The 25,406-nt window shown below is 37.5% G+C and overlaps 2 protein-coding genes across 5 annotated transcripts; one reads left to right on the plus strand and one right to left on the minus strand.

Annotated features, from left to right (window-relative positions):
- The first annotated feature begins 146 nt into the window (after positions 1-146).
- On the plus strand, positions 147-13,601 carry dnd1 (DND microRNA-mediated repression inhibitor 1). 3 transcript variants are annotated; one of them, XM_077247463.1, is made up of 5 exons: positions 147-206; positions 7,214-7,267; positions 7,467-7,572; positions 9,932-10,393; positions 12,579-13,601. In XM_077247463.1, exons 2-5 carry the CDS (start codon positions 7,244-7,246, stop codon positions 13,115-13,117), a joined length of 1,131 nt encoding a protein of 376 aa, XP_077103578.1. In that variant the 5' UTR covers positions 147-206; positions 7,214-7,243; the 3' UTR covers positions 13,118-13,601. The 3 variants fall into 3 exon arrangements, with proteins under 3 accessions (XP_077103578.1, XP_077103579.1, XP_077103577.1); XM_077247464.1 differs by having other exon boundaries at positions 183-304; XM_077247462.1 differs by lacking the exon at positions 147-206 and having other exon boundaries at positions 7,136-7,267.
- Positions 13,602-13,974: 373 nt separating this feature from the next.
- On the minus strand, positions 13,975-25,292 carry hars (histidyl-tRNA synthetase). Of its 2 annotated transcripts, XM_077247465.1 has the most exons (14): positions 25,123-25,278; positions 24,179-24,476; positions 22,227-22,316; positions 22,017-22,136; positions 21,836-21,931; positions 20,960-21,085; positions 19,855-19,962; positions 19,646-19,744; positions 19,164-19,257; positions 18,918-19,045; positions 17,003-17,275; positions 16,003-16,119; positions 15,769-15,915; positions 13,975-14,205 (listed from the first exon to the last, which is right to left on the minus strand). In XM_077247465.1, the coding sequence occupies exons 2-14, from the start codon at positions 24,287-24,289 to the stop codon at positions 14,152-14,154; spliced, it is 1,563 nt and encodes a 520-aa protein (XP_077103580.1). In that variant the 5' UTR covers positions 24,290-24,476; positions 25,123-25,278; the 3' UTR covers positions 13,975-14,151. The 2 variants fall into 2 exon arrangements, with proteins under 2 accessions (XP_077103580.1, XP_077103581.1); XM_077247466.1 differs by lacking the exon at positions 24,179-24,476 and having other exon boundaries at positions 25,123-25,292.
- Between the last annotated feature and the right edge of the window lie 114 nt (positions 25,293-25,406).

Genomic DNA, 25,406 nt, shown 5'->3' on the forward strand with positions numbered 1-25,406 from the left:
ATCAAACTATTTTTTTCCTAACATATGAGATAAGACAACCCGATTAATTAGAATGAATCTACATATGATAGAGGAGCGTTTGGAACAAATCCATTCATTAGAATGAATCGGACTTTCCAATAGCCTAGTACTACACGAGAGAGTGGATCACTTCGGATGAATCGATTCACATGAAAGGATCCGACCTTCCAGCGAGGACCATTTAGGTGAGCGTTTCTGTTTCTTTTTCAAATCAGATAAAAGCAATAAAGCGTTTGGTCTCGCTAAATCGCAAAACTTTCGATGAAGTTCGCTACTGTAAAGGGTAGGCCTACACTATTATGACAGTAACTTGGGTCGTTACTTTAAGTTAGCTGCTCCCCAAAACTGGAATGTTTTGGGTGGTTGCCAGGGCATTGCTATGCGGTTACATTGTATACATTTTTGTTTTACCTCCCACAGTTCCACACTGGTTTTCTTTCCTCGATCAACACAAAGATTTTCCATTCGCCTTTCCTCTTTTGTTCTGTTTCTCCTCTCCACTCATCCCTCGCTCAGCTCATCATTGCTTTACGATGGCTGTGACCTTTTCAGTGCCACTCCACTATCAGACTCTTATCTCACTGCCAGTGTAGCCGAGCGGTCATTTATGAGGTCACTTCACAGAAGTGGACATTAGCGATAATGTACTTCCAATGACTCAGGTGTCACACTAAAGCGAAGGCCAGCGCGCGCGCACCCGCACGCGCACACACACACACACACACACACTTATGCTCGGCATATAATCATCCAGCTCTGTGTACAATACATGACAGAGATGTGGACGTTGTAACAAATTAAAATGTCCGTAGGTGGAAGAAATATTTTGCTTGATGAGAGAAGAGAAAAAAGAGACAATATATTTTCTTCAGAGTATTACACACACGTCACACACACTTTCTCGATCCCACTTGGTTTGTACGCTTGTTAGTTCCACTTGAAATGGCAAATGACAAACAATCAGAGGCAGTGAAGCAGTGGCTTACCAGCTCACAGAACCAGCCAAAACAAAACAAACAAGGCAATTACTGCAATTCACACTACACCAGTTCTCCATGTTAAACACACACACGCACACACACAGATAAACACAAAGGCCTTTGCAATTATAAACATTATTCTCATCTCTCGCATGAGACTCTATTTTTGACATGCAAACTAACACTACATATACATAAGCGCGCACGCGTAGCCTAGCTCGAGCAGCGGGGATATAGGCCTACACGGCACATTAAAACGACTAAATCCACTGAATAAAATATTTTCTCATCTCCAAGGTTATGAAGAGAAGGTGGAAAAAATCTCCTAACTGATTTCTTATACTTCACTGGCTTTGCAGGGCTTTGATAACCTGAGGCCGAAACAGGAAGTTGGCAGATGTGTTTAGTTTACGGCCCGTTTGAATGTCTCCCTCTCAGAGATAGAACAGCTTGATGCCTCTGTGCTACACAAACACACACAAAATCATAGTCATGCTTCTTAAGTAGTTTTAGCACTATTGCTTTAGTTCACGTAATTAAATCATACTCTATTATTAATTGCTAAACGACCAGGCCTACTCACAGAATTTGTCAGCAGGAAGAATGCAGGTTTAACATATTTAAAAACGCTATCTATCTATCCATCCATCCATCCATGTGTGTGATGATTTTCACAATATTTTCATTCTATATATAAAAAGGGGGAAAAAATAACCCATACAATTAACCACAGAAAATTTCCATGATCAAATATGTATTCATTTTCTCATTGACACCATATGAATAATGAATTATTTATTCCAGTGCAAAAGACAAATTTGAATGGATAATGAAACCAATACAAGTAAAACAGTATAATCTATATAAGCACATTTTTATTCTCCCCCAATCACAAAACTTATTTACTTTAAAATAATAGTGAGCTGTCATTATAAATTACACAATGAATAGGAAGTGACATAACTGGAGTCTTCATGTTCAAAAGTTGTCAGGTTCTTCTCTCATTTAGGATTCATAAGTTGTTTTTGTTTTTTTCATGTCTGGCAGGTCAAGCTTAACATATCCACCCTGTCACATAAAATAGACAGAAAAACAGTTTGTTAATTTATTTTTTACTGATAATTATTGAATCTTGATGCTAATGAGAAAACCCCATAACCCCGAAATTTTAGTTAGAAATATTTAATCTCATCACTTATTCAGAATAACCCATATTAATTTGTATTAATTCAGCTTGAGATGCCATAATGCAATTTATTAGCGCTTAAACACATTAATTGTCGGATAGAAGGTTTAAAAAAGAAAATGACTTTAAAAATCATAGAATGACTCTTACAGTATTCATCTGGTACAGAACATTTAATTAGTATTTTCTGTTTGTGATCTAGGGGGCAAACAGGCAAAAACAGTGATTTATGAAGCAGATCAAATATGAATGTTTGCTGAGGTGTGTAAATGTTTGTTAGTTATGCATACAGTTATTGATATTTGTGGTTGCGGGCCCCTGATGAAGGATCTGGATGGTTTAGGGGAATGTAACTCGCCCTGACCCCGCTGGTGTTTTGTCTGACCACAGCAGTGGCTGAAATCCTTATTTCTTGACTTAAAATTAACTTAAGGTTTAAGAAATTAAACTTAAAATTTCAGAGGGTACTTCAAGTAAATATTTTACGTCTCTTCGACTGACACAAAAAGTTTGGAAACCCCTGTATTAGCTATGTATAAAGTAACATAACAAATGCTTTAGAAGTGTTTTTCATTGTTAGTTCTTGTTAATTCATGCAGTTACCTAATGTTTTAAATGAAACCTTATTATAAAGTGTTATTAAGTCCACTATCAGGGCCTTGTCCTTGCTGATGTTCACCTCAACTTCCTGTAGATAGACTTTGTATTCGTTGTCAGCATCAGACCCATCACAACAGAGCGAGAGAGAGAGAGAGAGAGAGAGAGAGAGAGAGAGAGAGAGAGAGAGAGAGAGAGAGAGAGATGGCAGAGAAAAGGAGGAGGGTGGGGTGGAGGAAGAACAAACATGTCCCTTTGAGATAGACTCTAGTACTAATATTGACCAGCACGCTTCAGAAAACACAGACGCACGACTCCGCTACAGTAATGAAAGTCCCACAAAGGACCATCGACACGTTTTATCAGCAACCTGAATTAGCAGGGTCTGTTCACCTTGATTGCTAGTGTTCATATGTTTCACTTACACACACACAAACATACTCACTCACCACTGCACATGCAATCATCTAGCAAATAAGAGCATGTGGCACACAAAAAAAATCACAAAACACTTTTCATGTGCTCAGCAGGTACGAGTCCAACTGAAACGCACATAAATGCACATGAAAAAAACAAACACGCTTCACGAAGCTAAAGTTGGTGAGCTCATAAATTAGAAATGTAATTTCAGACTTAATCAGAGGCTTTGGTTCCTCTTTCTATGCAATATTTTCCCGCCTGTAAATCTAATAGATTTGAGGTTTCATCCATGTCTCTACACTCTTAAAAATAAAGGTATGCCATTGAAGAGACATTTTAGGGTTACCCATGAACCTTTTGTCGAAAACCTTTTTCCACTAAAAACAAAAGTTCTAAAAGGTTTTTTTTTTTTTGCAGTAATGCCATAGACAAACCATTTTTTACTTCCTCAAAGAACCGGTTCTTAAAATAACCATTATTTTCTTAGTGCAAGAACATTTTAATAACATTTTAATAATCTAAAAATGCACTATAAAGAACTTTATCATATTTTTTTTGCAGTGGAAAGGTGCCATGGATGTTAAACTATTTTTAAGAGTGTAGCTGAATGAGTTACAGTAACCACAAACTGCTGAAACTCCTAACCTTAGGTATGAGCAATAATAATAGTGATGATTACCTTTAAGTATTAAGTATCTTCAATATGCAGTAGTTTCTTAGAATCAGGTTTTAGTTCAGCCAGAGGGAGGAACTCACAGACACGTCAGTCACGATTTCCCCAGGTGCAAACATCAGGGATCCTCTCAGCTATGAGCAAGCTGTTCCTCTCTCTAAAACAGTTACTGTTTGCTAATTATTGTGGCGCTGATAGGCTTTTAAGAAATGATAGTTCTTCCTGCACTTAATAGGGAAGTTGCTTTATTACCTCCTGAATAAATGAATGAATAAATAGCTAGTCAAAAGTACAAATTAAGAAACAACATTAATCCGCTGAGATATGAACATTTTTGTAACATTTTGCACAATATATCGTCCAGGCCAATATTCAAACAAAAAAGTGTGTGTGTGTGTGTGTGTGTGTGTGTGTGTGTGTGTGTGTGTGTGTGTGTGTGTGTGTGTGTGTGCGTGTGTGCGTGTGTGCGTGCGTGCGTGCGTGCGTGCGTGCGTGCGTGCGTGCGTGCGTGCGTGCGTGCGTGTGCGTGTGCGCGTGTGCGTCCAGCTCTGCCATTTAAAAGAAGTCACACCTACTTATTATTATTTTCCACTATTTATGAATATATCTTTTAATAATAGAATTACTTTGTTATAGTAAAAAACATTTGTTTAAATCAGCAAGGATAAATGGACCAAAAGTGATCAAAGTGTTATGTCCAGATAAATGCTAGTTTTAAACTTTCTATTTATCCAATGATCCTAATAAAAGTATCACAGTTTCCACAATATTAAGCAGCACAACTGTTTTCAACATTGATAATAATAAGAAATGTTTCTTGAGCAGCAAATCAGCATACTATAATGATTTCTGAAGGATCATTTCTATCTATCCATCCATCTACCATCCACCCAGGCTATATATTTGTCTACAAAGCTAGTTTTAAAACATTTAGGGCGTAAAAGTAAATATACTGTAGCACTCCTCCTAAATGCCAAAAGATTAAAGTTCATTGCAACGCTCTGAAAGTTGTGTGAGTTTTTACAGGGTGAGTGAGAGGACTGAGGATATGAGTTTTGACATTGGACAGATTGTGTGTCCCTCGGTGAGCCTCGAGGAGGCAGAGGGGCAGGATCAGCCTCTTCATGAGTCGGGGCGGGTGGGGTGTGTGTGTGTGTGTGTGTGTGTGTGTGTGTGTGTGTGCGCATTTCAGGAGAGGCTCACAGATGTGCGTGACGACCCCACGGCAATGGAACTGCTGTTGCTATGAAGCAAACATAGATCAGTCAGATAGGCCTGATTTCAATGTTTAGATGTAAAAGGTTATAAATTAATTAGCCAAAGGTAGACACAACGCTCTGTATAAACAAGAAACACAGTAAGATCCTAATACAAATTAATTATGCTTGTCATAAAACTCCCCAGGTATATGATTCTTTTTTATCACCTTCAAACCTGACGCTGGATAAAATCATCAATCCACAGGTGACATAACTAGCAGGTCACATTTTCCACAAGTCCAATTTGTGAAAATGATACGCACAGACTGTAAATCAAATGAACTGTTTAATATTATTATCCTGGTGACTGCAGTACGCGTGACAGTGTGAGGTGGATATGACCTTCGCTACATTAGAAAGTGTTGATGTGTTGATTTCCACACAAACAAACTTTAATTGCAGTACGGTAAAAAGACGTATCGCACATCTCACCGCCAGGAAAATTGAAAGATCCAATGGATGTAAGGTGCAGAAGGGAGTGAGAAAAGGAAATGCCTGTTGTCTGTTCTGTCTGTTTTTCTTTTCTGAGAATTAAAAGGCTGTAAGGCAATGGAGGGATTTTCTCCTTCTAAAAAGTCAGAGCTGCAGGCCACACTGAGAACTAAGCCAAGCTTCTGCCTTTCATCTGCCACAGCATCACTTTACACTGACAAACTGTGTACCTGCGCATCATGCATTCGCTAAGGTGCCGTTAATTCAAAAGCCGGTTCATAAAATACCGTCTTTGATCATTTTCATGTCATTTATGCTCCAGACCTACATTTCATTGCAACTTGGCCAGAGCTGAAACTCTTTAAGTCATTTGCCATCATTAAAAAAAAATCAGACGGTGTTTATGCAGATTAGACATGCATATTCAAACACAAGGTGTCATGGTAATGTGCATTTTTAGGGTCTAAAGACCCTTTTTTAGCACATGATAAAAAAAATGCATGTTTTAAAAAAATATTTTGAGATATTTTTATTCACCCTAAGATTATTCATTCACATTTGACAGTTTAAAATGAAGTGTGGAAAAATATGCATTTGGAATGGAACTCTGTGCAGTGCACACTGTTACCTGCAATATTTTAAAAATATATATACAAGGATACGTTTTAAATGGTAGTATGCTATATTGTTGTCATATGACCAAAAAGTAACAGTACAATAAGAAATGTTTCTAGAGCAGCAAATCAGCGTATTTGAATGATATCTGAAGTATATCTATCTATCTATCTATCTATCTATCTATCTATCTATCTATCCATCTACCCATCCAAACATCCATGTTATATTTGTCTACAAAGCTAATTTCAATAATTTAGGGCATAAAATATATGATCTCACCACCTTGTATGTTTAATTCAGTGAGTTTTATCCAGTTATCATAAAGAAAAAAAGTTTTTTGTTAGTAAATAAAAAGTTATACTGGATTTTATTCCAATTTTAACTATAACTTAAAATAACATAACACATGGAATGTCCAAGAACAACAAAACAAATCACTGCTGTTTTTCTCAGTAGACTGTTTTATGGTGCAGGGGTCATGACCTGTGGCAAACTCAGCCCAGCAAGACAGGACACCTAATAAAACATTTATTTTTTTATTTTTTCACTTGAATAAAAACACAGGATGAGCTCCATATGTCCTGCTGTTGTGTACACTGAATAATAATAATATATAAATCGTCGTATTTGCACATATATTACTCTCAAAAGATTAAATCAAAACATGTTTTAGAAAGTAACACTGTGTCCAAGTGTGCTGAATGATGTTCATTTAAAAAAAATCACGTGCGCTGCTGCCACCTGCTGGTGAAGTGTGGAACGTCCGGGATAATTGTTGCCCAATTACGGTAAAGCAGTTTAAAAAAATACATAAGGTTTTAATCTTGAAATAAATGCATACATGAATAGTTATACATTTATCAATCTGTATATAAAGTCTTGTGTTTGTAAGTGTCAGTATCATCTCTGTTTAAGGACTGAAATTTGAGAATCCGCCCACTTTCCTCAAGTGTGTCCAATAGTGTCTCTGGAGGAGTCATGAGGTTTATTTTAATGACCTTTGCTTGACTTTTCGACCAATTTACAGGTGTGTCATCATATGTAGACAGTCTGCGACATGGAGGGACCGCAGCAACAGCAGGTAAGCGAGTTTATTTTGCCTAGTGTGTATATTTACAAACAACATACTTTTGCGAAAACTTTAAACTTTGCGCAATAGAATTTGGCGCAAGAGTTGTTTCTTCGTGTGGCATCATTACTCTTTGACGTTAAGGAGCACGTCAGCTCATCGATATAACATGTAAAGCATTACATCACCTCTTTAATTTGATTGCTGGCAGGTTTTGAACCCGCAGAGACTGAAGTCACTAAAAGAATGGGTGCAGAAAAGCTCCATCACTTTAACGCAGGTCAACGGGCAGAGGAAATATGGTGGTCCTCCTCCGGGTAAGTGCTCTTGAGTTGAACTAACATCAGCCGATTGCAATTAAAACACAACCCGTGGCATTTCAAACTCTTTTATGTCTCATTGCATGAGATTGAAGCATCATGTGGATGAATACAGAGCTGTAGCACATGGCATCACTTAAAGAAGCCTATCGTTTTCCTTTATAACATTGAGCAGAAGCAGGCCTCTCTTTTCAGAGGTTTTAAGCATAAATCTTCATCATTTGGATTTAAAATAGCTTGTCATGTAGGAATGATACATTGTAGCTATCTGATGGAAGTTTGAACCATGCCTCTTTTGTGCTTTGCCTCTACCTCATTGAAACTTTGACACCTGGAGATCAATTAGGCTGCAAGTCCTCATTGTGGCTCAATTAATGCTGATTGGAAGGTTTTATTGATGGTTGATGAAAGGTTTGGAGTTTAAATTCTAATGTGTCAATCCCTTTAGACGTCTTTAGCATATATAAATCAATATAATATATTTATTTCCCAGGGTGGGGTTCATTTTAAAAGATAGTTATTGTTTTCATTGTTTTTGACCCATAACTCAAATAATAAAGGTTATGATGACACTAAAAACTACTGGCCTAACTCATCTAAATTTCAAATATTGTTGGTAAACTGTCAGTAATAAAATAAGAACAAATAATCAAATTATGAGCAATAGCAGTCAAACTGTAGTTTTTTTTTCAGGTAGAGAAATTTAATAATCAAATGTAAAATAACATTCTATAGTCTTCCCTGTATAAATTCAATTTAGATTGATCCCTAAGTTGCAAGCGTTATTCAGTCAAGAGCAGTGAGTTTTTTTGTTGTTTGATTAACATTATAAACAGACGGCAGCAAGAATATTAGGCTGCTGTCACTTTAAGAGCTGCATGGAACCAACATACTGTTACACATGCGTTTTATTTCTCAACCGTTTACATTTATTTAAGACATAACTGACTCAGGTGTATGAGGATACTCGCAAAATGATGTAAAAATGGCCATATTGGTGTGAATATGTCCATTCAAGTGCAAGAAGTCTTTAAAGAGAACTCAATTCAGTATTTGGGTGCTGTCTGAGAGGTGGCTTTCTGGGCACGGTCTTCGGATGTGTGCGCACACAAAACTACTCGCACGGCACGTGAGTACCGAATTGAGTGGGAGTGTGTGATATTGACAAATTATATCTCAATATTTTCTTGATATCCATAATTAGACAATATTTAGCTGCGTGTTTTTGTTTTGGTACCGTAGCATGTTTAGGACTGCCGTGAACCGCTGACTCCTAAAGCTTTTAATATTCTTCATATTCTGTGCGGTTGTCAGGTCAAAGCAGTGACAGAATGGGTTTAACCAATAGGTTTAAATAGATTTTTACCTTGGCCATTTTTACCTAATTAAATGTATGCATCATCTTTTGTCAAGTTCATACATTTAATCAATAAATTCAATCAGAATAATAAGACACAATAGGGCCGTTACCAATCAAATGAAATCAGTATCAACAAAATTCATCTTTGCAATGCAGAGGAAACACAGAAGCTGCATCATCCTCTGAAGTGGCTTTTAGATGCATTTACACAGTCTGTTTAATGCAGCTCAGAGTCGACATAATGCATTTAACTGCTTACAAATGCACCTTTGATGTTTTGAACATAAAACGCTGAATTGATATTAGAAAATATTTTAAAAATGAAAAGAGACTTTACATGTGAAATTAAAACCGCCAGTAGGTGGCAGCAAGTCACTGTTATGAGTGAGTCATTGAGTTTCAACCGAATCAAACAAACGATGAATCAAATGATTCAATCAGAAAAGAAGCATTTGACTGTCTTAATGAGTGAGTCATTGAATCATTCATTCAAATGATTTGTTTATTCAGTAATGAAACACTGCTGTGTGTTGCTCAGAGACTCAAAAAAAAGTCCTGTTGCTTTGTTTTTGCATTGGCAAAATAGAGCCAAAACATGCAATATTGTCTTAAAAGTCACTTAATATTAACTACTTATTTAATTAACTCTTGTATAAAATCAATATCACATTTGTAATGACTGTATGTATTTTATTTCTCATTGTGTATATATATTCATACTTAATAAATGTTGTATTTCATATACATATTGACTTAATCATTATTAATAATAATGGTAATTATGATTATTAATTTTAATCAATTGTCATTATGACAATTTTAACAGGATCGATGCGTAAATTGCCCAAGGTTGAGTCTTAAGGTCAATTTCATACTGCTCTCAAACTGTTTCAACTTCAATCATGAAGTCCTTCTGAAATCTAATTTCACTCACTTTTGTTTTCGCAGAAAAGATCAAATATTGCTCATTTTGACCTTTCCTTTCTTCTCCTCCAGGCTGGCAAGGTCCTGCTCCCGGCCCGGGGTGTGAGGTTTTCATCAGTCAGATCCCACATGACGTCTACGAGGACCGTCTGATTCCTCTCTTCCAGAGCGTCGGTGCTCTTTATGAGTTTCGTCTCATGATGAACTTCAGCGGGCAGAACCGGGGCTTTGCCTACGCAAAGTACAGCGACCCCTTCACCGCATCCACCGCCGTCATGACCCTCCATCAGTACCCTCTGCAGGAGGGGGTGTGTCTGACGGTTCGCAGGAGCACGGAGAAGCGGCAGCTGCGTCTGGGGGATCTTCCGACGAACGTGAATCAGGCGGAGATGCTGATGGTGCTCCAAATGATGTCTGAGGGTGTGGAGGACGTCCTGCTGAAGTTGGCCGGGCCCAAAGGGAGAGAGATCGTGGCTCTAGTGAACTACTCCTCCCACTATGCGGCGTCCATGGCCAAAAAAATGCTTGTAGAAGGTATGCTGTCTGGGATATGGAAATATTTTGGTTATGAAATGAATGGCTTTTTTAAAAAGAAAGTATCAGTGCGCATCTGTTTTCCGACTTTGAATAAGGGCATAATGGGTCACCTTTAATATTGGATATATTACGTCACCATAGGGCTGGGTGATATGAGCGAAAAAATTGTTACGGTAAAATGTTTTATGTCAGTCCATGTAGATAATTATCACGATAAATCTCAAATCTTTTAATTCATTCAAATTTAAAGGCAGATTTTCACTCCCAAGTGAAAGTTGTAGAAACCAGACTGTGGTTTAAGTTACTCTTAAAGGGTTAGTTCACCCAAAAATTAAAATTATGTCATTAATGACTCACCCTCATGTCATTCCAAGCCCGTAAGACCTCCGTTCATCTTCGGAACACAGTTTAAGATATTTTAGATTCAGTCTGAGAGTTTTCTGTCCCTCCATTGAAAATGTATGTACGGTATAGTGTCCTTGTCCAGAAAGGAAATAAAGACATCATCAAAGTAGTCCACGTGACCTCAGTGGGTTAGTTAGAATGTTTTAAAGCATCGGAAATACATTTTGGTCCAAAAATAACAAAAACGATGACTTTATTCAGCATTGTATTCTCTTCCGGATCTGTTGTCAATCCGTGTTCACGAGTCCGCAGTGACGCTGATGACGTAAGACGCTGCTGACGTGTATCTGGTGCGTCCGTGTATTCGGGTTCAAATAAATATGTCTGGTTAAAAAAAAATGCAAGTCTTCCCTGTATCGATATCCTTAGGCATGTGTGTGAAGATTGTTTTGTTTCCAGCGTGCGTCTCCCTCAGACTGTAAACGAAGCTCGGGCGCACCAGACACACGTCAGCAGCGTCTTACGTCAGCGGACTCATGAGCGCGGATTGACAACAGAACCGGAAGACAATACAATGCTGAATAAAGTCGTCGTTTTTGTTATTTTTGGAACAAAATGTATTTTCGATGCTTCAAAAAATTCTAACTAACCCACTGAGGTCACATGGACTACTTTGATGATGTCTTTATTGCCTTTATGGACAAGGACAGTATACCGTACATAGATTTTCAATGGAGGGACAGAAAACTCTCGGACTAAATCTAAAATATCTTAAACTGTGTTCTGAAGATGAACTGAGGTCTTACAGGCTTGGAACGACATGAGGGTGAGTCATTAATGACATCATTTTCATTTTAAGGGTGAACTAACCCTTTAATTGTAAGAACATGACAAACACTTGCCAAACAGGTGAACATCTCACAAATCTGAGGTAGAACATTCAAAACATTTTCCCTAAGTCTCCAGTCAAAGTCTTTTTTCCTAAACAAAAGAAATATCTTAATAGAAAAATGTATTTCTTAGTTTCTTGCAATGAGTGATTGTTTGAAATCATGAAACAGGTTTGTGTTGTCTGACTTTGATGGAACATATCTTCAGGTGTAATATTAATAATATTACATTTATATATTCTAAGTGTTTGAGTTAGGACTGTAGTTTTATTCAAATGTAACCATTGGTCATTCATAGTATCATACACAAAACCACGCATATAGCACCCCGATACTATGGTAAAATGTAACTAAATGGTTTCTATGGTATTTGCATGAAAAACAGTAGCCTAAACACTTTTAGTATAAATACAAATGCTGTGTAGCTTAATAAAAAAAATTATATTCCATTACTCCATTGCATTTAATACATGACTACATAATATAATAAAATTCAATATCCCACATTTCTGTCACAAAACCACAGTGCAGTTAGTGTTACTACTGTAAATCCATGGTAAATGATGGTGATTTGTAGATAAAAAAGCCTTCTAACTGGATCGTTCATAGCACGTTTTGCTGTTGAGAATGTCAGAGCTGTTTTATCTGGTTTAAACTAGTTTAACTCACAGAGACATTTGTGTTCTACGCTGAATTCAAACGCTTCTCGCATCGCTTTTTAGTAGTCACATGACCGAGACCGATAAGTGAGTTAACGCATCTGCCCTAGTAATCTTGTGCTGCGCTGCCGTTTGAGCAGAGTGAATAAATGGTCCATATGAGTGGCACTGTTTCGTCCTGCAACTTTTGTTATTTTATTGATGAAAATTATATTGTTGTTATTGTCACCCAGCCCTACCATGAAATAAGCATTTATTTTAGGCTGTGTATTTCTTATGTCACTCCAGCTTTTAAGAAGCAGTACGGCATTTCCATTACCGTCAGTTGGACGTCCTTCTCCAAGTCCAAGCGTATCAAGGAGACCGGACAAGATGACTGCTTCACCGCACCTGGTCCGAAACCCCTCAGTAAACCCTCCCTCAGCCCTCCACACCTGTATCCTCAGCTCTCTCATCATGATGTCCCAGCACACCCCACTCGCCTGCCCTTCTTCCGGGCTGTGGGGGGTCCGACCGCCCCAGTGAGAGATGAGATGATGCCTCAACCCCCCGTGAAGCGCGACCCCGTGTCTCAGCTGCAGAGGATGTGCGAGGCGAACAGACTCGGTACACCGCAGTATGAAGTCCGTTACAATCACACTGGCCCCGACGGTTTCTTCTACTTCGCCTTCAAAGTCCTGATCCCAGGCCTCCCTCTGCCTCTATACGGGGCTGTCCAGATCCTTCCAAGCACCAGCGCTCGAGCCACGAAGGGGGAAGTGTGTCGGGCCGCCGCCGAGCAGGTGATCCAAACCATGTGCAAGGTCTCAAACTTGCGACCTTTCTAAAATGTGAGCTGCTTTTGCTAATGTAATGTAACCTTATCAGTTTTACGTTCAGTATTATGGTTTAAAGGCATGTACTGTTCTAGTTTCAGATGAATGAGTGGAAATTTATGATACAAAGAAGTATTTAATTTACTGTAAAAAAAAAAAGAGGAACTAGGCAGTGAATTTCTTTTAACTTTACAAGCTCTTGAATTCAGCACTATGAGAGTGGTTTGAAGTATTATGTTCTTGTTGATATAATGTTTTATGATATTTTAACTATGTAATATTAATCATTTATGTTTAGGCAGCCTCATCACATTTGGTTGACTGCATGTTTTCACAACTTTTTATTTTGAATGTTTTCACCGTATTTGACTTTTCACGATTTGTTTTGCGTGTTTGTCACGATTGCTGAGTTTGCATGGTGTGCTGTTGTTTCCTTGTTTGATGGGTTGTACTGGCTATAAATGACTTTTGTACAGTAAATAAGTTCAAGAAATAATACTTGTGCAGGCTTTTGCTCACGTCTCTTTGCTTATACGTCCTTCTATTGCTCATACTTGTGGTACAAAGTTAAAAGCCCTAACATAATTAAACTTTGACTACAGATATGAATGGTACCTCAAATCACATGGGTTGAGGAGAGATGTGCTATTATTAGGGAATACATCTAATTTTTACCAATAAAGCACCAGGTTTGTCATGCTTGGTTGTAAGGCTGCATAACACAAAATTTTATAGATCAGTAGTACTATAAAATAAAATTACTTTACAGCTGTAAAATTCTAATATTTATGGCTCTCTTAAGCATAGAATTTCAGAAAATGTTAATGGTGCATTTTGCATTAAAACGGATCATAAAGAAAAGACAAACAAAATCTTAGTCTTATTTATTGATAGATCTGACATAATCATCACAATCGCAATTTAAAAGAGCAGGCAATGAGTTTCCTCGTTAATTTACATGTTCAACTGACAGAACTGGCATGTGGTAAATGGGTCCACCATTCTCCTCCATCTATATAGTGACTGTTTTTAAGATATTTTTAAGATTACAAGGTCCGTTTCTTGACTTCATCCACCAGATTCGCTCTGAGCACATCCACCTGCAGGAAACCAGACAAAATGTGATTTATTTTCATTTTTCAGTCATTGGATCAGACTGTTGAAGGTTATAAGATGAAAACTGGATTAAACATGATTTTTATTCATGGGGTAGTCACAGAAAAAAAAAACTCCACAGAAAGTGCCAAAGTCCCAGTCCGTGAGGAACAGATTGTTAATGGCGGGTCCTTGTGGGGATTTCAATACGTCGGGTAGGAAATCTAAACGTTTGCCTATAATCAATCAACCTCAAACATTTAAGTAGTAGCAACTTTACTTGGATGCTGTCTCTAACATTAACCTAAATAAATGTGCACTGTTATTAGCTGCATATCCAAGTGTTTGTGTGGAAGCTTAAGTACCCGTATTTTCCGCACTATAAGGCACACTTAAAAGCCTTTAATTTTCTCAAAAAACGACAGTGCGCCTTATAATCCGGAGCGCTTTATATATGGATCAATTGGTTAATTGGATCAATTGGTTAATAACGCTCGGCGTTATTAAATTCGACCGCGAACTCGCGCTCATGTCCATCTTATGCCCGCTCTGTCACACGGCCAGTTCAACCTCGTATAAATCAGGTTATGCCCGCTCACTATTACTAACAGACATACGAACAGACACACTGTCCCCAGCGCTGCTCGCGCGTCACAATGTTTATAAAGCGTTTCCCGTTCAGTAACCGGGTCGTCTCATTCAAAACAGCCAGCTGTTGCTGTCAGCGAGCTGCCGCACATGAATACTCATGAGTCAGGCTGCGAATGTAAGTTACGTGCCCGCCCCAGCGCGCTCACGCTTACTAATAAACGCCTCGCCTCCGGCGCCATGCACTCGCTACAAAACTATCAGAAAACGTTCCCCGTTCAAGCCAAGGTAACCGGGGCGTCATATATGAAACAGCGTGCCATCGCTGTCAGCGAGCCGCCACACATGAATACTCATATGAGTCAGGCTGCGAATGTAAGTTACGTGCCCGCCCCAGCGCGCTCACGCTTACTAATAAACGCATATTTATTAATACTACGTACTAATAGCACATTAAACAGCACATCTAGTGGATGCATAACGCAAACCCAGTCAAACGTTTGACTGCAGTATCTTATGCGCCTTATATATACAGTTAATGTTCTAAAATGGGTCATTCATTGAAGGTGCGCCTTATAATCCGGTGCGCCTTATAGTGCGGAAAATACGGTATGCGCTTTCCAGGAACTGAACAAAAATTAACTGAACTCAGCATATAGGCTACTTGCCTCACAAACATGAGAAATATATCTATAGAAATCTTGAAATGTCCACTTTTAAACAAACCAATTAAAAAACAAATACTCTCTAATAATGTAATCCGTATGAATGGTGGATTTCTGTCTATAGGCACATTCAAATTCATGCGATTAGTTAACTAATGGCTTAGACTAGAAAAATCTTTAGTCGGGAGCAGCCCTAATAATCAGTTAGTTACATGTTTTGTGAATGGCATTTCAAATTGTTGTATACAAGTTACAATACACATTAGAGATTAAAACAAATCCCAGATCTCAATCTATAGAGATGTCAAATCTCACCTCTTCTCGGCTGGCCACGTTGCGCAGTTTGACGACTCCGTCTTTGAGTTCTTGCTCTCCTAAAATAGCCACCAGTGGAATCCCGGTTTCCTCACAGTGCTGCAGTTGGCTCAACAGCTTTGGATTTTTCTTATATAAAACTTCAGCCTGCAGCACATAATACACAGAGTCAGAGAACCACAATACAACTTAACTAATTTGTTTTCTTGATATGATATCCAAGCATATACAGACCTTGATTCCAGCGTTCCAAAGCTCTGTGGTCAGTTTGAGTCGCTCTTCTAGAAGGTTTTTTTGTGCTGAAGCCACCAGCACTTGAGTTTCAGTGGTGCGCACCTTCTCTGAAGATATCTGGAGGAGATGGGAATATTCCATATTTGTATTTAAATACCTTTCATATTAAAACATATTAAAAAGTGGCACTCTTCTAAAAATATACTCAAATGATTAATAAAAAAATAAATATAAATAAAAATAATTTTAAACACCATTAAATAATTAAAATCAATATTGAAAATAGACTTAAACTTCCCAAATTTTAGCTTGAAAATGCCTTTCATAATAAAACAGTTGAACCGTTCTAAAATGTTTAAAACTGATTACATAAAATAAATATTTAAAATAAATCAATCTTCCTAGTTTTAGATGATATAAAACTTTCATAAAACCCGAGGCACCATTCTAAAAACATACTCAAATTATTCATAATTAAAAAATAAATATAAAGTGTAAATAGCTTTAAATAATTTGAATCATTAAAAACAGACCATTGATCTTCCCTAATTTTAGATTCAATACATAATAGAACACTGTGGGGAAAAAAATCTAAAAAATATACTCAAATTATTAATAATAAATACATTTGAATGTTTAAAAAGCATTAAATATTTAACATGAATCATTAGTTTTACATTTTAAATACCTTTCATAACACATTGGCATCCTTTTATAAATGTACTCTAATATTTTTATTAGCATTAAATATATATATTTTTATATATTTACCGTTAATGTTTTCCCAATTTTAGAAAAACACTCAGAAATTCACACAGAAATGTCACAGTACAGAAGGTGAAGGTGTTGCAAATGCAATTTCATGTTACATTTACCTGTACTCTTAAAAAGCTCTTGTAGAATACTTGCTTTCAAATTAGACTTTAGTTATAAATAAACTGCCATCTTTTTTTCTGTGTCTTTATACGCCCTCAAACCTACCCCTCTTTCTATTACTCACCTCGGCCTTCTGCTCCATGATGGAAAAGATCCTCTCAATCCCAATGCTGACGCCCACGCAGGGCACTTTTCTACCCTTGGGGTCAAACATGCCCACCAGACCGTCGTATCGCCCCCCGCCGGCCACACTGCCAACGCTTACACCCGCCTCATCCGCCCCGTTCTGCTCTGTGGGTGTAGACACTGTTGCTGGGACAGTCTGGGGTAGCACCGCTTCATAAATCACACCAGTGTAATAGTCCAGTCCACGCGCCAGACTCAGATCAAACACCACCTAGAGAGAGAGAGAGATTTTAAAATTAATGGGGGCAAACGAAAAGAACAGGACCACAGATGCAGCCAGCGAATGGGTGTGGGAAAAAAGCAATAATGAACATGAAATTATAACTGAATTTACTGAAACGAAAAACCCCTGTAATAAATTTTATAGGGTGTGCATTTCTTATCTAATGGGTCATAAAATATAAGAAAAATGCATGTGGAGCATAAAAAAAATGAATCCGCTGTGACGCGATACAGCATTGCTTTCAAGTTAATCCAAGTTTTTTATTCTAACCTGTTGGAATTTTGCCACTAAACTCTGATTAGCCCGGATTTTTGTCACCAATATTGGCAAATTATCAACTTTCTTGGCAAATATTAATGCATAATGCAAATATACATGCATAATGCAAATATAAATAAGAAAAGATAAATGTCATTTAATTCTATCGATTGATGGCATTAAATTAGAAAATACACAAAGTAGAAGCATTTTCACTACTGGTCTTAACACTCTAGCGGTAAAACCACGAGTCTATATAAATGACTGGATTGCTCATGATGTCATAAAAATTGAAGCCACCGCTTGTGTATTCATCACATTCTATTGAATTAATAAGAAATCAATCAATGAGAGATCAATCAATCATATGAACGCTTCACAACTTATTCAGAGAAATGAAGCTGACTGCGTATGGATTTAAAGACATCAAGCTTTATTTACAAGCATTTATACTGTCGCTCTGAGCAAGATGATGCATGGTATATATGCAATGTAATATATGCAATATAATAAAAGGGGCTTGTATGTATTGTAATATTTATTGTATATTCGAATCAATTTCTGCTTATAATCCCAGATATCTGTTAATGCTTTATATTTTCTGCATAAATTCCATAGATAAAGAAATCTATTTTGTGTTAGTTCAGTTACCTGTGTCAGCAGTGTGCAGAAGACACAATATCTATCGCTGGGTCCAAAATCGAATAGTTCCATTCTATATAGTATATGAAAAACAGTACGCCAAAAGAGTACATAGTATTTGAAAAAAAGTAGGTGAAAAGTACCCGGATGACCCACTACTCCCACTGAGATTCTGAAGTGCGCACTGAATGAACACTATACTATCCCATGAGGCCACGAGAGGATTTGTGAATGACAGTGAAGCGACTCGGCTGAGACAGTAACAACATTCGCCATGGATGTAGTAGTATGCCTGATTTTCATTCACACTACCCATATTTATACTATATAAAACATACTTTATTTAACAGTTGCAAAGTAAATTCAAATGTAGTACCCACTCAGACAGTACGCGATTTCAGACGCAGGGTATTTATCACTTATCCGGCCCGAAAAGACTATAAACATTACAGATAGCATCTGAAGTAACAATTAATTTGCATACATTTATCCAAAAAACTAATCCTGTCCCACTGATACGTTGCAAAGCGGGTGATTTTAGGTCAAGGTTTTCATGTATGATGCTGTCGGAATACCAATGTGGCTTCACCGCCAGCAGGCAGTTTAAAACGCAATGAGCAATCCAGTCATTTATATAGATCAGAGGGTACAACCCACTTTTTGATCAATATTAAGGACAATAGGTAATAACTGACTTTTCTTTTTAAGTGTTCTTGACCTCTGAACTCACCTTGTCTGTGACCTGGAAGAGCTCCAGGTAAGTGAAGAGCTGCTTCATATCCGTGAGCCCAGCGCAGGCCTGTTTGTTCTGGGACAGTTTGGGGTCCTGAAGCAGTCGCTCAGCCAGATCCTTCCCACCTAAAGGTCAAAGATTTCAGTGGATGTAGAAAACACCCCAGGCCCAGGTAACATATCTGGTCAGGGAAAAATTGACTGTAAGTGATTGTGAAAAGATGGCGTGATGAATGTTACATACCCTGCATGCTGACATACTCCCCGATCCGATCGGCAATTTCCTCTGAAAGACCTTTCTCATTTACCATCTCCTTTTTTACATCCTCCCAGACCATCTACAAACACAACAATCAGCATGTGAAACCTTAAATTAGGGCTGGGTTGACAGTACACATGAATTGATTTTAATCGATCTTCAGTTTGATGAACCAATATAGATTCTTCAACAGCAAAACTCCACCTATTAGTCCATTTTCTGTTGATGTGTAAAAAAAAAAAAAAAGACTAAACATTTGTAGCACACCTCCAAATCCAATAGTTGCAATAAGATTTGTGCTTTGCTACATTTGTTTTCCTTCAGACAAAATGTAAAAATAAATCAAATCAAAAGTTGCACTCGAATCAAGCTTGAGAACTGGAATCGAATTGATTTGTGAAATCTGTCAAAATCCCACCCATAAGATTAAAAATATTCAAGCGTTCTCTTGTGGTTTGATCTCTCACCTTGTCCAGTTTGTCCACTGTGGAGCAGATTGTGCGGAACTTCTCGTCCGGAACACCGCACACGGCAAACATTCCGTCTAGAATGCGTCGGTCGTTCACCTGAAACACCACAACAGTGACTATTCATCTCAAATTGATAAATATTCAAGAGGTTCTACAAAGACTCTAATGACCACAAAAACTTTCCCAATGCTGACAAAACAACTTACCTTTATACGAAAATCTCCAAGATCTAATTCATTCAGGATCTCGTAGACAATTTTCAGACACTCTGCATCAGGGATCATGGCATCGTACTGACCTGCAATATCGAAATCCTGCAGCCACAGAGAACAAGAATTATTTATATTTAGAATTTTGAAAATAATAAAAATTAATAATAACAACACTACTAATACTACTGGTAATAATGATAAAGATAATAATAAATGATATTAGTAACTGATTTTATTAGGGGGCACTTTGCCTCAAGATTCAAACCTACATCCCTGTGCAAAACATTTTTCCCATATATCTCACGTACAGACTTTTGAGAAATTAAAAATGTCAAAATACATGTTAAAGTGCCCCCATTATGCTTTTTCGGATATTACCTTTCATGTAGTGCAAAATTTGTGTTTGTGAATGTAAAAGTTCTGTAAAGTTCTTGTATCAAAATGCATGACAAAAAGTTATTGTCTCCCAAAAGTAAAAAGATTCTGAACTGCCTGAAACGACTCGTCAGTAATTCCAGTCTAACTTCCTGTACGAACCAATGTAGGTTTGTAACTAGTTTGCATAATTCCAGCCTATGGTCTTCATTGGCTGCCCAATAACAATGTCTACTTTGACCCTCAAACACTGTAGTTGTAGCTGAGACTGGAAGAGTTTGGTTCATGCTGTTGACATGTCGAGAAGATGCCGTTTTCTGCACTTTAAGAATGCACTTCTATTGTAACACTTCTATTAAAACCAACAGCATCGTTACTGTTAGTATCAATATGCATCAAGTGCTGAGGAGGACTTTTGAGCTGAAATTCATATATGGTAATGGCGTTTCGTTTCCACGCACACTGCAAGCAGTAGACTAATCACAACAGAATAAGCCTTCTGACCAATCAGAGCAAAGGAGGCTCTCAGAAAGGAGGAGTTAGAGACCAGATTCTTTGTCCAACCATTTTCAGACACTGTGAGAAATGAGGTGATGTGCAATGCATATTATGAGAAAAATGTTTTTTGAACTTGGATGAATGTAAACCTATATAAAATAGCATAAAAGATTCTCTTTAAGCAAACAGAAAGCGCAGGTGCCAGAATCCAGAGCGAGGTACTCACACACTGGTAGAACTCCCTGTATCGGCCCCGGGTCATGGCTGGGTTGTCTCTACGGTACACTTTAGCGATGTGGTAGCGCTTGATGTTGGTGATTTTGTGCATTGCGAGATAGCGGGCAAACGGGACCTGAGGAGGACAAAGTCAAGGAGCCAACTACAGACAGCACTGTTGAATCCTCAAAAAATGTGATGGAGTTGAGATGAGATTGTTCACAGGCATTTGCATGATATGCTACAGTGAGGGACCATATGCTAGTTACTTTAGCAATCCAAGATGGCTTTTACAGCAATATAATAAAGACACCAATCAGCATTACATGTCAAATTATGAAATCATTAATTTAAATGAACATCAGATATTAGAATCTATTATCATCTCGTAAAATGAATATATATAAACACTAGACTATGCAACAACTTTCCATCTGTGTGCTGATTGTGCTTTTTTTGGGCTTTTGCTAGTTAATTTCTCTGTAACATTTTACAATAATGTTTCATTTGTTAACTGCATTAGTTAATATGAACTAACAATGAACAATATGTCTGCAGCATTTATTAAACTTTTGTAATGTTAATCTCAGCATTTACTAATATATTTTTAGGATCAAAAGTTGTATCTGTTAAGATCACTGCATTGTGAACTAACATGAACATCTGTATTAACTAACAGTTAGAAAGGTTAATAAATGCAGTAAAAACATTTTTTGTTTGTTAATGCAATTAAAAGTGTTACCAATTTCTGACATTGACACAAAAAATTTGTAATTTAGGTTTAAATCTAACAACCTAACAGATGCACATCAATCCGACTTTCTCCAACAGCTATGCATCTGCAAAAAGATTCAATATAAGATCAATAAAAATGTCTTGTGGATACAGTGAGGTCATATCTCAGGGACAGAAGTTCTCCTCCCTGGTCCTTCAGATCGTAAATGAGTTTAGAGTCTTCTCCGTACTTCCCCGTCAATGTTTCCTACAGAAACGCAAGTAAATGGTCATTACAGTTAATGCAATTATGTGACGCACAAACTGATGTGCTATTCAACTATTCAAGAGACCTTCAGCTCAAAGACGGGGGTATCGATGGTTTCAGCACCATGGCGTTTAAAGCAGCTGATGATGATGTTGAAAACCTTTTCTCTTATAGCCATCTGCTTTGGGTTATAGTCCCTGGTCCCCTACAGAGAGGAAAGAAGAGATCAGCTCAGTACAAAATAGCTCACTTTAAACAAACCCACGTGTCTGAAATCTCACAAACCGTGTTATACCTTGGCTGTTTTGAGAACAAACGCATGTTTTCCCTCATCTCCTCCCAGCTGAGCTTTGAGCTGCAACAGTTTGGCCACCTCTTCATCAATCTGAGAACAAACAGCAGTTTTTTACTTGCAGTATAATCAACACGCAGAAACGGGAAACTTATCAAGAAAATAAAGATCACATTTCACCCCTAAATCAAAAGAAGCCCATTTGAAGGATTTATTTTTGCCTTATGACTTTTTTTTTTTTTTTTTTACAAACAAATTACATCATGGTAGTATCTGTTGTACACTGAATTAAAATTATGCTGTTTTTAATTTTTTCAAAAATTTATTTACCTTACATGTATAGCATTCAAAAGTTTGGGGGCTCTAAGATGTTTATGTTTAAAGAAGTCTCTTACACCAGTGCTGGGTAGATTACTTGCTAATTGTAGTCGGTTACTGAATCCAAATTGCTTGACAAAAATTATGGATAGTAATATAATCTATAATAGTAATAGACATTACACATTTAATGTAATATAATCTGAATACTTTCAGATTACTTTTGGCCTAGCTAGTCTATCACATTGATTTAAATAGGATAATCTTGCACCATATTAATTTAAAAATACTAATAGAAAGAAAATGTATTCCATCCTTTATCGACAACATGAAGTGCATTAAATATGACATTACATCAGGGCTTCCCTGACGGGTCCGTGAGTTTAATGAAAAGCTATCAAGTAATTAAATTATAAAAAATAAATCTTAAAATGTACTAAAAAATATATATTTTATTTATTTACCTGCATGTCACGTGACCATTAAAGGTGCAGTGTGTAATTTTTAGCGGCATCTAATGGTGAGGTTGCAACCAACAGAAGTTACGGTGGCCGACTGGAAATGTCGTCGTTTGAGATAGCAGAAAATAGCCAGTTGAGCAATGAGGTTTCTTTACAAAGATAACTTAAGAAATTAGGTTTACTTAATTATTCAGTAAAACGATATGTTATTGCGAATATTATTGTTACATGTTCATCATTGTGTCAGTGTTTTAATTGCTGACTTTAGCTAGCTTATTTGCACGAAGAACAACATAGTGATGAAACGTTTGTCCGTCTAGGGCCACTGTAGAAACATGTCTGCGCATTTCAGTGTAAGGGGACCCGCGGTGTATGTAGACAGAAATGGCTCATTCTAAGGTAATAAAAACATAACTGTTCATTAAGTAAGGTCCTTATACACCACTGAAAACACACAGTAGTCATGTATATGATATTACATTTCTGTCAACAGATTCTCCTAAATATTACACAATGCACCTTCGATCAACATCACAGAACCGTAAACTTAATTTTATTGTTATTATAATTATTATTATTGACTTAATTTTATTATTGACCTAACTTATTAAAAATCTAAAGGCTTACTTCAAGTAAATATATAGAAGTTCAGCTGACAAGTTGGGGAATCCCTGCATTGCATGTAAATATGAAATGATATGAATTTGTACATTTTATTGTGTTCGAAAGACAAAAGCCTTCTTTAGACAGCAATGCATAGTAATACAAGCCTGAATTGAATCTGTTCATCATATAAAGCGATTGGAAATTGAAAATTTGGACTAAACCGCTCAATTCATATGGATTAGTTTTACGATCTCTTTATGAACTTTTTGAAGCGTCAAAGTGGTAATTGTGTAGCTGTCAATGGAGGGACAGAAAGCTCTCAGATTTCTTTTTAAATATCTTCTTTTATTCCGAAGATGAACGAAAATCTTACAGGTTTGTTCATTTGTTCAACTTCATTTTCAGAACTTTACGATTTGAAGTGAAATGTGACCTGTTATTTTCTCAGCCTTCAATAAATTCTGTATGTTTTTGGATTGGAAACAAGATGTGAACGAATGACAGATGGCATGTAAAGCTAAAAGATATGAGATGAGCAGTGACTGGATTGTGATTGAAATAAAAAGGCACCTGTGATAAAGTCATTCCAGAAGAGAAACGCAGAGATGGCAGGAGCACAGCAGACCGACGGCCCATGAGTCCAGCACACAGGCGCATGGAGACCAGCCCCAGAGCGTTCATTATGCAGTCCAAACACACACGCACACCAGTCACAATACCATACGGTCCAAAACCATCCACAGGTGAACCATCCAATCCCACAAACAGCAGGGATATTCCAGGTGTGCGGTGGTGATGATGATGATGATGATGATATCCGTGGCAACAAGCAGGAAGAACAGGAGAAAAGTGGTGAGCAACCCTGTCACTAGGGGCCAGTAAGAGAGGCATCACAGCAGCGAGGAAGCAAAACATGAGAGGAGGCAGTCAAAATCCCCAAACTGAGTTAGAATCACGACACACCTCTTGAGCACATAAACCACACTAGGGCTTTTTTATAACCCCTTGAAATGTCAATCCCTCACATTCACACTATACTACAAACATGGGGCTTTTTTTAGTCACTCTTTAAAGGGACTATCGACATCCAGTCTCACTACTTAATCAGAGATCACGTGATTTATGTCACTGAACGCCAATACCTTCACATTTTCATTCTAAACCAAGCAATTACTACAAATAAATGTATTTCCAAATATCTACTGATCCACACAGCTTTATTTATCCATCTATAACGGTATACAATATTGATGTCCACCATGGCTGACAGATTGCATCAGCTGGCTAACCGTTAGCCTCATTCCTCATATCTAATATAGAATACCATTCATTAAATCTTGAATAATGATATTGAAGCATCCCTTCTCCTAAAACAGCTCATAACCTGCCATGCAGAGCAGACATAAACATTTACGATCTCAGTTTTCTCATATGAAAGATAAATTAGACAGCCATTGGTCACACCATGTGTTCCTTCATTAAGCTTTAAAGAACGCGTCAGAGCCCATACTAACCTGTTGTTTGCTCGCTTTCTCTGATTTCAGTTTCCTGACGACCTCTCCTTGTGTTTTAATCGCCTCCTGTATCTGCGCTTTATCGGCCATTGTGCTCCAGAGAGCCGATCTGATGAACCAGCGACTGAACTGTCTATGCTACTACTGCGGGCGCACAGATTAAACGTCACTGCATTTCCTCAGATGAATATATTATCTCAGCTGAAAACATGGGGGAACGATAAAACACTTGGGGACAGCTCAAGAAAACAATTTAATTTATTATTTTTCCATTGCATTTATAC

The sequence above is a fragment of the Siphateles boraxobius genome, unplaced genomic scaffold, assembly GCF_051911475.1.
Source record: "Siphateles boraxobius isolate OS27281-9 unplaced genomic scaffold, OSU_SipBor_1 3, whole genome shotgun sequence".
Classification (NCBI taxonomy): Eukaryota; Metazoa; Chordata; class Actinopteri; order Cypriniformes; family Leuciscidae; genus Siphateles; species Siphateles boraxobius.